The sequence below is a fragment of the Sorex fumeus genome, unplaced genomic scaffold (assembly GCF_029834395.1).
Source record: "Sorex fumeus unplaced genomic scaffold, SorFum_2.1 ptg000129l, whole genome shotgun sequence".
Classification (NCBI taxonomy): domain Eukaryota; kingdom Metazoa; phylum Chordata; class Mammalia; order Eulipotyphla; family Soricidae; genus Sorex; species Sorex fumeus.
In genome coordinates this window covers 8,913,948-8,926,140 of record NW_026606186.1, presented here as the reverse complement: position 1 = coordinate 8,926,140, position 12,193 = coordinate 8,913,948, and the positions used below count along the sequence as shown (strand labels likewise).

The following is a 12,193-nucleotide window of genomic DNA, read 5'->3' as shown; positions in this document are numbered from 1 at the left end:
TTTGGAAGGCTCCTAGGGGGCAGGGCTAGGAGGTGCTTGGAACAGGGGGCAGGGGGCAGGGGGGAGGGGGGGCCGGGAGGTACCAGGAAAGAGGGTGCAGGGGGGAGGTGGGAGGGACCAGGAGGTGCCAGGAAAAAAGAGGGTGCAGGGGGGAGGTGGGCGGGGCGACCTGCCCCTGAGTCACGCAGGGAAGATCCTCCTCGGAGCTGTTTTTTGCAGGGAACTCCAGCCCCCGCCTGCCAGTCAGACCAGGGGGCGGCCGCGGGAGGCGGGGCCCCACCTGGGGGGTTCGGCGGACTGGGAACCCGCAGCAGAGGCAGCGGGAGCCTGTTTGTGCCGGGCCGCTCAGAGCCGCGGCCCAGGACCGCGCAGGGTTGCGGGGCTGAGGGTGTGGGCGAGGGCTCGGCGGATGGGGCGTCTTACGGAGCAGCCCCGGCCCCGGCACTGCCTGGCGCAGGGTACAAGGGAACGAGGGTAGAGGCGCCAGGCCGCCCGGCCCGGGTCTCTGGCGCTGTCCTCCTGTGGCAGACAGCGGCCTGGGCAGGGCTATCTCGGCCTGGCGGCGCCGGGCGTCGTGGCTCCGGTGGAGGTTGGGCGTTTTTGTCGCTGTTCGCCGGGGCCTCCAGCTCAGGCTGCTCCTGCCCCAGATCCAGGGCCCGGGTGGTCGGTGGGTGCCGCGGGCTGGACCCGGCGGCCACACTCACCGCCCTTCTCTCCCTGTGTGTGCTTGTCTCCTTGCAGTCTCGTAGATTTCACCCGGTTACCGTCTCCAACCCCCGAAAACAAGGACTTGTTTTTTGTCACAAGGTCCTCCGGGGTCCAGCCCTCGCCCGCCCGCAGCTCCAGTTACTCAGAAGCCAACGAGCCGGACCTCCAGATGGCCAACGGCGGCAAGAGCCTGTCCATGGTGGACCTGCAGGAGGCCCGCGCGCTGGACGGGGAGGCCAGCTCCCCCGCGGGCGCCGACGCCCTCGCCGTGGACGGGCCGGTGGCCGCGGCTCAGCTGGTGGCCGGGTGGCCGGCCCGGGCGGCCCCCGCGAGCCTGGCAGGGCTGGCCACAGTGCGGCGGGCGGGCCAGACGCCCACCACGCCCGGCGCCTCCGAAGGCGCGCCGGGCCGGCCCCAGCTGCTGGCGCCGCTGTCCTTCCAGAACCCCGTGTACCAGATGGCGGCCGGCCTGCCGCTGTCCCCCCGCGGCCTGGGCGACTCGGGCTCCGAGGGCCACAGCTCCCTGAGCTCGCACAGCAACAGCGAGGACCTGGCCGCCGCGGCCAAGCTGGGCGGCTTCGGCGGTGCCGAGGAGCTGGCGCGGAGGCCCAGCGAGCTGGCGCGGCGGCAGATGTCACTGACTGAGAAGGGCGGGCCGCCCGCCGTGCCCCGGCAGAACAGCGCCGGCCCCCAGCGCCGGATCGACCAGCCGCCGCCGCCCCCGCCGCCGCCCCCACCCGCGCCCCGTGGCCGCACGCCGCCAGTGCTGCTCAGCACCCTGCAGTACCCGCGGCCGGCCAGCGGCACCCTGGCCTCCGCCTCGCCGGACTGGGCGGGCCCCGGGGCCCGGCTGCGCCAACAGTCCTCGTCCTCCAAGGGGGACAGCCCCGAGCTGAAGCCGCGGGCCGCGCACAAGCAGGTGAGTGGCGGGCGGGGGGCCACGGGGGGCTCGTCCACCTCATGCCGCTTCCCTCCCGGTCATGAACACCCGCGCCTGTACCCTCCTGCCATTCCATGCCGCCAGCCCCCTCCGCCTTCTTCACCCTGCACGAAGCAGGCAGGGATGCTGCCGCCCCAGGCCCTGTCCCCTGCAAGGACCCGCGTGCCGGTGGGGGGGGTTGGTCGCTGCCCGTCCCCAGCCTCAGGCCTGTGAAGGCCCTGCCCAGCGTAGGGTCAGCCTGTCCTCACGCGGAGCCCCGCTCCCAGTACACAGTCCGCCCCCCCCTCACTGGCTGTCACCAGGGCGGCCCGGGGCAGAGTCGCTCCCCCACCCCACCCCACCCCACCCCACCCCGGGCCACCTGCCCGCCTGCCCTCCCGCCCTCCCGCTCCCCACTCTGCCCCTCACAGCTGTGTTTCGTTGTAGGGTCCTTCGCCCGTGAGTCCCAATGCCCTGGACCGCACGGCCGCGTGGCTCTTGACCATGAACGCACAGTTGTTAGAAGACGAGGTTCTGGGCCCAGACCCCCCGCACAGGGATAGGCTAAGGAGTAAGGAGGAGCTCAGCCAAGCAGAAAAGGTAATGTGGAGGGGCCGGAGTGATAGCACAGCGGGTTAGGGCATTTTGCCTCGCACGCGGCCGGCCCGGGTTCGATTCCCAGCATCATCTCATGGGGTCCCTCGAGCACCGCCCGGAGTAATTCCTGGTGCACGAGCCAGGAGTAACCCCTGAGCATTGCCGGGTGTGACCCCCTCACCCCCCCAAAAAAAAAAATAACGGTGACGTGGAGCCTGCTGCAGGCAGCCCCGAGTCTGGGAGAGGAGAGCGGCAGATGAGCTAGCTATAGGCCCAGGGCCCCTGCCCGCCGGACAGCTGGGCTGCTGAGACTCTGGGGGTGCTAAGGAGGTTCGGGGAGAGTGTGAGAAGGCCCCCGAATTGGCCGGCCCAGTCCTTCCTGGAGGACAGAGGAGGATTTCCCCCGGGCAGGGTCCTGGTCAGAGCACGCCCCAGAGGTCTTTCTCCGCCAGGGCGAATCGGGGGGGCTCTTCAGTGGGTGCTTCTGCGTCCCATCCCTGTGTGCCCACCCCCGCCCCCTGCCCCCCGCATCCCACACCGCCGCACCTCCACCTGCTTTGACCATGGGTTCGGGATGGGGCCGGCAGGCGGGCACGGTGCTCCCGGAGCCCTGTGTGAGCCTGGGCCTCCCGCCCGGGGTCCCCGCGGGGACAGCGGCTGGCCCCCTGCACCTCCCCGCCAGCCTTTCATCCCCGTCCCACTCCTGGGCCCTGGAGCCGCCCAGTGCTCGCCCCCGAGTCTGTCGGGCCTCCCGGTGACCGCAGACCCTCGTCCCCGAGCCAGGCTCTCACGGGGACTGGCTTTGCTTCTGGGGTGGCTCTGCCCTTGTCCCTGGGCGCCTGGCCTCCTGGCCTTGGAGGGATTTGGGGTCCATTCCCCCCACTGCCCAGGCCCCATGTTCTCGGGACCCCTTATTCGTAGTCACTGGGCCTGGTGCTGACCGGCACCCCCACCTCAACCATCCGGTGGGCCGGGCACCCACTGCCCCACCCAGAGCACATCTTGTTCCCCCTCACTCTTCCAGCCAGTGGCTCCAGCCCAGCTCTGGGTCTCACTGCCCCGAGCACTGTCCCCTCTCCCGAGCCTTGGTTTGCTGTGAGCACTGGGACCCTCACTTCCAGATGTGGGCTTGGCCCCTCACCCTCCTCTCCTCCACCCACCAGGCTGCAGGAGTCGGTGGGTGGGTGGGTGGGTGGGTGGGTGCGTGGGCGGGCAACAGGACTCGAGTCCCTGCAGCCAAGCTGCCCCACAGCTCCTGAGCTCCGTGGGCGTGTCCCGGCAGGACGGGCCGCAGGGCGTGCGTGGCGGTGGGCAGCTCCACCCAGTGCCGGCCAGCCAGTGCTCACCAGGCTGTGCTCTGTCCCGCGCGGTGCCTGCGTGTGCCGCCCCCCTCCCCCGACCCCCGACCCCGCAGGACCTGGCGGTGCTCCAGGACAAGCTCCGCATCTCCACCAAGAAGCTGGAGGAGTACGAGACGCTGTTCAAGTGCCAGGAGGAGACGACGCAGAAGCTGGTGCTGGAGTACCAGGCGCGGCTGGAGGAGGGCGAGGAGCGGCTGCGGCGGCAGCAGGAGGACAAGGACATCCAGATGAAGGGCATCATCAGCAGGTGCGGGCGCGGGACGGCCCCCACGCCTCTCCCGGAGACACCCGGTGCGGGGGGGTGGGTGGACACCAGGTGGCTTAGGGTCCCCGTGGAGGTATCCTGGAGATCGGGATTCAGTGCTCTCAGCCTTCATCTCCAGCCTGTCCCTGGCCCCTGTGGGCTTCCTTCCTGGGACGGGGAGAACGTCGGGTGCCTGGAGGTTCTGATCGGCTCGGCCTGGCCTCCTGCCCCAGCAGGACGCAGGAGCTGATCTTTGGGAGCCAGTAGCAGGACCCCCCCCTTCCCTCCATGTGCATGGTCCGGGCAGAAACCAGTTCCTGCTTCCACATGTTCCACTGTGGAGCCACGTGTGCGGATGTGTGTGTGTCCGTGTGCACGTTTGTGCCAGCCTGTGCATGCGTTTGTGCCTGAACATGTGTGTATGTGTGTGCACGGGTGTGGCAGGTGCATGTGTGTACAGTTGTGTGCATTTTTTTTAATTGCTTTTTGGGCCACACCCAGCAATGCTCAGGGGTTACTCCTGGTAGTACTTGGGGAACCTTATCAGATGCCGGGGATTGAACCCGGGTCAACCATGTGCAAGTCACACACCCCACCTGCTGTACTATCATTCTGGCCCCATGTGCGTTTCTTGCATGTGCATATGTGTGCGCTTGCGTGTTGCATGCATGTGTGCCTGTGTGGCGTGTGTGTGCGCGCTTGTACGTGTGTGCGCGTGTGTTTGTTTTAAAGAGTTTTCTTTTCCCTCTGCCTGCCTGCCTTGCTGGCTCCCACAGGGCCCCCTCAAGCGGGGTGTTGCCCCCTGGAGCCCCTGGCACCATGGGCCAGAGCAGCCTCTGGCCTCAGCTCAGCTGTCCAGCCACGCTGGCCAGGGATGTCCAGGAAGAGCCCCGGGCTCGCTTTCTCTCTGTCGCTGACCCGCTCTCTGATTACACTGCCCCTGGCGACCACCGTTGTCGTCATCGTCGTCTTCATTTCTTGGGCCTGTTGCGCTCTCAGATGGGGGATAATCTGAGACCTGTGCCCTGCGCCTCTCAGAGAAGCCCAATGCCCCAGCAGGTCCCCGAGCACTCTCTGGGCTCCTGCCTTCCCTTGGTTTTGTCCGACTTTTCTTTTGTGTGCTTGTCTTTGTTTTGGGGCCCCGCGTGGGTGCCCAGGACTGACTCCTGGCTCTGCACTCCGGGATCACTCCTGGTAGGGCTCAGGGGGCCATCTGGGGTACCAGCGTGGAAGCCAGGTCCGCAGTGTGCCAGGCCAGCGCCCTCCCTGCTGTCCTGTCGGCACCTGAAACTCCGGCCCCTGACCGCAGTTTCTCTTCCCCTCAGACCTTGTCTCGGCATGCAGCAGCTCCTACCCCTGGGGTTTGTCTTGGCCGCGTCGTCTGTCTCAGGCCTGCAGTTGGCCTCAGGTCCCGCCTGTGGCTTGTGTCACGGTGCCTGGGCGTGCTCCAGCTGTGTTTCCAGCGTTGGTGTCTGCCTGCCAACCATTCCTTCCTTCTGCCCTTGGCCTGGGCCCCAGTCCCCTGGCTTCCGTCCTGCGCCCAGGGTGTGCCTCCCTGTCCTTCCACGTGCCTGCACACAGGGGTCGGAGCCACGTCTGGCCATGCCGCAGGCGCCAGTGTCTCGTGGTCCCTGACACTGGGGCCCTTTGTTCCGGACAGTGCAGCGGCTGCGGTAAACGGTCTGGTTGTGCTGCTCCGGCTCTGACCTGGTGCCCTGCGACAGCCGTTTCCTTCTGGGGGTTCCACAGAGCACACACGGGGCCTCACGTGGGGGGTGTTTGGAGAGGTGGGCTGCCGGGCGTGGGTCCCGGCCTCCCTGTCCCCTCACCTGAGACTGCGCTCCTTGGGCTGGACACGCTGTCCGGGGCTGACCGCAGCCCCTCTCAGGCACTGGCTGAAGCTGGACACCCTGATTCCTGGCGGGTGCCTGGCTCTGCCCTGTCGCCCTTGGATTTTGGTGGCAGGAAGGTCAGCGCAGTTTTTTCCCGACACACCCTGAGACCCTGACCTGTCCCAGCCGCCCCTCCTCCCTCCAGGCCCTCCCTTCCCCGTGCTCCCCATAGCCCCCTCATCTCCCCTAGACTCTTCCTTCCCCGTGCTCCCCACCCCCCTAGATCCTTCCTTCTGCTCTGTCCTATGGGGATGCTCCTTCCTCACCCGTTTCTGTCTGTTCGTGGTCTCTGTGCTTCTGTGTGGGTGTAACCATTGCCTGCCTGCGTGGCCGGCTGCCTTGTGCAACCCTGTTCCGTGCAGACACCACACGCGCACGCACGCACACACAAACACACACACACACACACATACACACACACACACACCCCTCACCCACTGCCCGTGCAGCCTGACCAGTGGAGAGCCTGGTGCAGAGAGCCCCAGAGCCTTCACCCCCGCCTGTCCTGGGGTCCTGTGATGGGTCCCCACCTTCCTGGCTCTGGGGTGCAGAGGGTCTTGCCCCCCCTTCCCGCTGCCTTAGGTCTGGGGGTCGGGGCTTGGGGAGCAGAACAGAGCCCGACGAGAGAGGGGGGACGGGCAGCCGAGCCAGCCCCATTGCTATCAGGGAGACCCCTTGAGGGCCTCGGTTCTGCAGGTGTGCGGGGGCGCCCCCCGCCTGCCCTGCTGGTCCCCACAGCGGCACCCTGACGCCCCTCCTCCGGCAGGCTGATGTCCGTGGAGGAGGAGCTGAAGAAGGACCACGCGGAGATGCAGGCGGCAGTGGACTCCAAGCAGAAGATCATTGATGCCCAGGTGGGCCCTGGGCCACCGCCGGACCCGGGATGAGGCGGGCTGAAGGCGCCGGAGCCCTGACCGGCGGGCGGGAATCCTGCCCGGGACAGCTGCAGGGCCGAGGGGGCAGCTCACCCGGGCACTCGGGCATTCGGTGGAGAGGGACGGGACAGCCTCTCCCCTGTGGTGTCCCAGCAGGCCGGGCAACGGGAGCACGGATCTGCCCTCCGAGGGGCTGGCCCGGCAGAGACCCTCTTTCTCCCCTCTCTGGAGCGGGCCCGGTTGTCTCGGGCTGACCGCAGACCCTGGGCCCCACACATATCACCTCACTCAGGGGGACCAGACGGCAGGCCGGCCTGGGCCTGGGCTTGGGCCTGCGGGAGGCCTCGTTCCATTGCCCCGGGGTCCGTCCTCCTGGACTTGGGGTGTGTCTGCTCACCCCTGCCCCAGCCTGTCACCCCGTTCTGCCCCTTTGTCCCTGCCCCTCCCATCCCACCCCTGTCCTCATCCCTGCAGCCCCTTCACCTCGGCCTCTGTTCACACAGCCCCTGGAGGTCTGTCCCTCCACCCTCTCTGTCCCCGTCGTCAGTTCCTCCCCCAGCCCCCCCGCCCCCCCCCTTGCCCGCCGGCCCCCAGCAGCACCCCCTCTCTGTCCCCAGGAGAAGCGCATCGCCTCGCTGGACGCGGCCAACGCCCGCCTCATGAGCGCGCTCACGCAACTGAAAGAGAGGTACAGCATGCAGGCCCGTAACGGCGTCTCCCCCACCAACCCCACCAAATTGCAGATTACCGAGAACGGCGAGTTCCGGAACAGCAGCAATTGCTGACCCGGCCCAGGAGGGCCAGGGCCCACGGCCCCATGTCCCCTCCCCCGCCCGCGGGGCCCGGAGGAGGCGGCCACAGGCGCGAGCCACGAGAGAGACTGGTGCGACGTTGTGGGTGGGAGGGGGTGGGGGTCGCCGGCTGCCCCGTCTCTCCCGACCGAGAAGCGTGTGTGGGTGCAGGCGGAGAGACGCGGCACGTGGGGAGCAGGGGCCCCTGAGACTGGCATCTCCTGAACTCGCTGGCCGCCGCCGCCTCCTTGGCCGGGCCGAGTGCATGCGCCCCAGAGGGAGCAGCCTGGACACGTGGGGTCTAGAGCGAGCGGGAGGCCCCAACCTGCAGCCGCCCCTGTCCTGGGGCCCCCCCAAGCGGGAGAGCCCCCACTGGCAGCCTAGCCTGTGCCCTGTGGGACCTGGAGGGCCGGCAGGCTGGGAGTGCGTGGGCCGAGCCCCTCCCCCAGCCGCGGCCCCTGCATGCAGCCCGTCCAGGCCGAGAGGAACCAAGGTGCCCTCCCCTCCCCCGCCCGCTGACTCCCACCCCACCCCCCGCGCGACCCCGTTCTTGAATGCTGCCAAATCAACATGGGGAGGCCGGCAGGTCATGCTGAGGCCCCTGACTGACCCGCAGAGTCTCCCCCCACCCCTGCCACGGGGGGCTCACGTGATGCTCTGGGGCTCCCCCAAGCCAAAGATCTGGGCCCAGGCTGCCCAAAGGGCACCCCCCCCACACTCCCACCCCAGTGGCCGCCCTGGGCCTGGCCTGGGGCGGTCAGCGGTGCTAGCCCCGAGAGAGAGAAAGAAGGCCTGTCAGGGGTAGCGCTGCCCGCAGCCCCGAGGAGGTGGGTAACTGTGATTCTTTTTCCTTTCACAGTATGCATTAGAAACAAAAGCCCGCCCGCCTGCCCGCTCGCTCGCTCGCTGGCCCGCCCGCCCGCTGGAAGCCAGGGGCCCTTTAAAATTGAGCGTGCGCACTGCATGGGAAATAGCGGCCCCGGAGGATAGACTTGCTCCCTCTCGACAGCGGCAGCGGGGGCCTGGCGTGACCGCCTCCTCTCCGGCCCGCCCCGCCAAGGGCCCGGGCGCTGCACCCCGGCGGGCAGGGGCGGGCCCCGCCTATTAGCTTTTCAGCCTCGACCTCCCCTCGTGGGACGCAGGTGGGCAGCAGCTCGGGCCCCTGGGGGCCTCCCACGTCGGGCCCACCGGGTCAGGAGCCAGGCGGGGCGGCCCAGGATTCCCCCCCGCACCCCCAGCCTCAGGAAGCCGGGCAGCCCCTGGGAAGAGGTGCCCCTCCGCACCCAGTGCTCTGAGCCCTGAGCCCCCTGGGCGGTCTGCAGGGCTCTGGGAGGTGGCCAGGCCGCCCCCCCATCCCACCCCACCCCCCGGCTCTGGGAGGGGTTTATCTAGGTGGCCAGGTGGGAGCCATGCTTTGTGGGGGGACGGCAGCCCCCCAGGAAGGAAGGGCGGGGCCACACACTGCCTCCAGGGGCCTCTCGGGTAGGACCCGGCCCCCCCCACACCCCACCCTCCCCGAGATGCCACGAGTGACCTCGGACCGAGCGCGTCTTAGCAATACGGGGTGGGGGTCGGGGGGGCTCCCCCAGGGCCCCGGAGCCAGTACTGCTGGCTGCCGCGGGGTGCCAGGCCCTGTGTGAGCTCACTGGGGCCGAGTGACTTCCCCCCCCCCCCCCCCCCCCCAGTGCAAAAACTGTAAAACTGTACAGAAGCCGCCCTGCCTGGGCGGGATGGCGGCCCGCCGGGCTCTGTAAATGTTCTTGGTGTGTGACTGTGACGTGACCCCCCTCCCCCGCAGCTCTGCAGACCCCTTCCGTCCCGGTGCTGCCCGGGCCCTCGCCCTCCCAGGGCCCGGCTCAATTTTCTCACCCGGAAGACAGACAGTCTTGGGCTGGAGCGAGCGTTCTGGAGCCGGGGCAGGGAGGAGAGGGGCTTGTCCCGAGTGAGGGTTCTGGGGCACGCTGGCTGCTGGTGGCCCACACGCCCTGCCAGGGCCAGAGAGAACTGGCCTCCCCCCCGGGGCTGGGGTGGCCAGCGTGCCCTGGGGGGGACGGGACGGAGGGTAGCTGCCCCCGGCCCTCCCCCGGCTGGCTGTCTGTCGAGACGTCTGGGTGGAGGAAACTGCCAAACTTCTCCAAGAGAAGGACTCTTCCAGCAGCCCGGATCGGGGGGTGAGGGGGTCCCAGGCCAGAAACCCACTCACCCCTGTCGCCCCCATCTGCCCCAGCACCCCCCGCCCCTCTGTCGGACCGTTCACCTCTTTTCTACACGCGCCCCCCCACCCACCCCCGTCCCGGCCCCCACACCCCGCCCCCCACCCCTTTTGTAAGTATGTGAAAAGGAAATAATGCAAACATCGGGGCGGCCGGCTGTCCGGCCGTGCCTCCGACTGTGTAATAATGTACAGAGAAAGTGGTTGGTGTTCTCCACGTGTGGCTGTGCAATTTCTGTACATTTGCAATTAGAAATATTAAAGATTTATTTAGCTATTTTAAGCCTGCCTCGCCTCTCCATCCGGCCGCCTCGGGACGTGACCCAGGGGTGAGTGGGTGAGTGACGGGCTGACGTGGATTCCCCCTCCCCGCCCCCGCCTCCAAGGGACCACCCCGGCATGGGACACGGGTGGACGGGGGGACCCGCAGAGCAGGCGGAGGCCCTGCGCCCATCCACCTCCCAGATCACCAAGCCGGGTAGTCTGTCCCCGACCCCTTAGCACTGGCTCCAAGGTGGGGAGCAGGTGGACGGGGGCCAGCTTGAAAGCAAGGTCTTCCCCCAAGCGGGCACCCCTGGACCCACCCCCAGAGACCCTCACCCTGCCAGTCCCTATCTCCCCCCTCTGTTCCCTGAGTCTGGGGTGTCCGGGGTCACCGCGCCTCATGGCTGAGAGGCCCAGAGCCTTTCAGCAGGGCAGGAGTGCACCTGGGCCCGGGGACCCTCCTTGTCGCTGGCACCCCTGCCTCCTCCAGGGTCGGGGGTCCAGCTGGCCAGTCTTGCCTGAAGGAAGCTCCAGGCCGGCTCTTTGCTCTGGAGAAGGTGAAGGCGATGCGGAGGGCGTGCCGGGCACCAGCCCGACTCCCCGCCTGGTCCCTGGGTGGCCCCAAACCAAGACTGGGAGACGGAGATGAAGTTGCTCCCTGTGGCATCGCTGGCCCCTTCCTTCCCCTGTGGCTGCCCGCCCTCTGCACCCGTCCATGTGCCCGGCCACCCCCAGTGGCCACTGGGACTCTCAGAAAGTCCCCACTTCTCTGGGCAGTTGTGCTTCGGCCCCCGACCACTCTGGGTGCTGGACACCATAGGACAGGTAATAATACCGTCCGCCCCGGGAGGGAAAGGGATCCTGTCCCTGCTCCAGCCCAGCCTCCCTGCCCCACCCCCGGGTCTCGCACACCTGCTGCATTCTCCCTTCAGGGATGCCCCCGGGAGAAGAACCCCCTCCTCCTTCCCAGGGACCAACCAACCCGGGTTCGATTCCCAGCATCCCATATGGTCCCCTGAGCACCGTCAGGAGTAATTCTTGAGTGCATGAGCCAGGAGTAACCCTTGTGCATCACTGGGTGTCACCCAAAAAGCAAATAAATGTGCGGGGGTTGGTGAGGGGGTCAACTGGGAATGAACTGATGAGCCCCCTGAGGAACCTCCAGGAGGTTTCTGGTGGGAGGCAGTCCCCCACCTCACCTCAGAAGGAACGGGAAACGTTTCTGCTCTGAGGAAGGAAATAGAGTGAGCTCTAGAATTGTCCAGGCCAAAACCTGGGTCTCTGGGGGAGCAGCTGGGAGCGGATATAAAGACATCTGTCCCTGAGTGCCTGTTCTTGCGTGCCTTCAGGGCTAGGCCGTCCCCGGTCCCCGACTACTTTCTTTGGAAGAGCGAGCATCTAGAGAGAAGACCTCCCAATCTGACTGGGTCCGTGTCCCGGCTTAAGGAGTGACATCCGTCAACATACAAACACAGGCCTGCGAAAGCACACACACATACACATGCACACCACACGTGTGTGCAGAGAGCACCGGCAGCCAGGCACACTTCCAACAGGTTAGAGAAACTAGCTTTTGAGTTTCCCTGGGTTTGTGCTTCATCGGTCCAGCAAAGCCCCACTATGTGCAAATAGAACATCTTGGAGAAAGAAAGCAAGCCTGCAGGGAAAAGGGAGAGGCGAGATCAACAGGATACAAACCAGGACTGATAGAGGCTGGAACAAAAAGTGGAGGCCAGGGCATTTGCCTTGTACACACCAAACCAGGGTTCAATCCCCAGCACCCCATATGGTCCCCTGAACGTGATCAGGTATGTCTCAACACCAGAGACCATACAGGGAAGAAAAGAGCAGTAAAATAAAATAACCCAAACTCTTTTTTTTTTTTTAAATGTAGGAGTACTGCCATTTATTTAGCCACTGATTAGCTGATTGAATTAGGCATGAACTCCACCTTACTTTTTTTTTATTTTTTATAATTTTTATTTCTTGAATCACCATGAGAGCAGTTACAAAGCTTTCGGGTTTAAGTCTTGGTCATACAATAAAACACCCATACCTTCACCAGTGCCCATTCTCCACTCCCAAAAACCCCAGTACACTCCCATCCCACACCCTCCCCCTACCTGTGGGGCAGATGATTTCCACATTACTCTCTCTCTACTTTGATTACATTCAATATTTTGACACCAGACCCACCATTATTATTTGGAATTTTACCCCAACACTCATATCTGCTGAAAAGGCAACAGTAGACAATTTGTTTTCTATTGCTGGTTATGAATAACATATGATGTCACGTGGCTGCAGCAGTGGCCGCGTGATTTTGAAAT

The 12,193-nt window shown here is 66.1% G+C and overlaps 1 protein-coding gene across 4 annotated transcripts in view; it reads left to right on the top strand.

The window, feature by feature from the left end:
- The window catches only part of DAB2IP (DAB2 interacting protein), a 99,699-nt gene extending 92,231 nt beyond the window's left edge, over positions 1–7,468 (top strand). For all 4 annotated transcript variants that reach the window (XM_056138602.1, XM_056138604.1, XM_056138605.1 and 1 more), the window contains 5 exons: positions 742–1,627; positions 2,075–2,227; positions 3,639–3,832; positions 6,488–6,575; positions 7,214–7,468. In XM_056138602.1, the coding sequence (XP_055994577.1) occupies positions 742–1,627; positions 2,075–2,227; positions 3,639–3,832; positions 6,488–6,575; positions 7,214–7,381 (1,489 nt within the window). In that variant the 3' untranslated portion in view covers positions 7,382–7,468. The remainder of the gene's footprint in view (positions 1–741; positions 1,628–2,074; positions 2,228–3,638; positions 3,833–6,487; positions 6,576–7,213) is intronic.
- Positions 7,469–12,193: the final 4,725 nt, after the last annotated feature.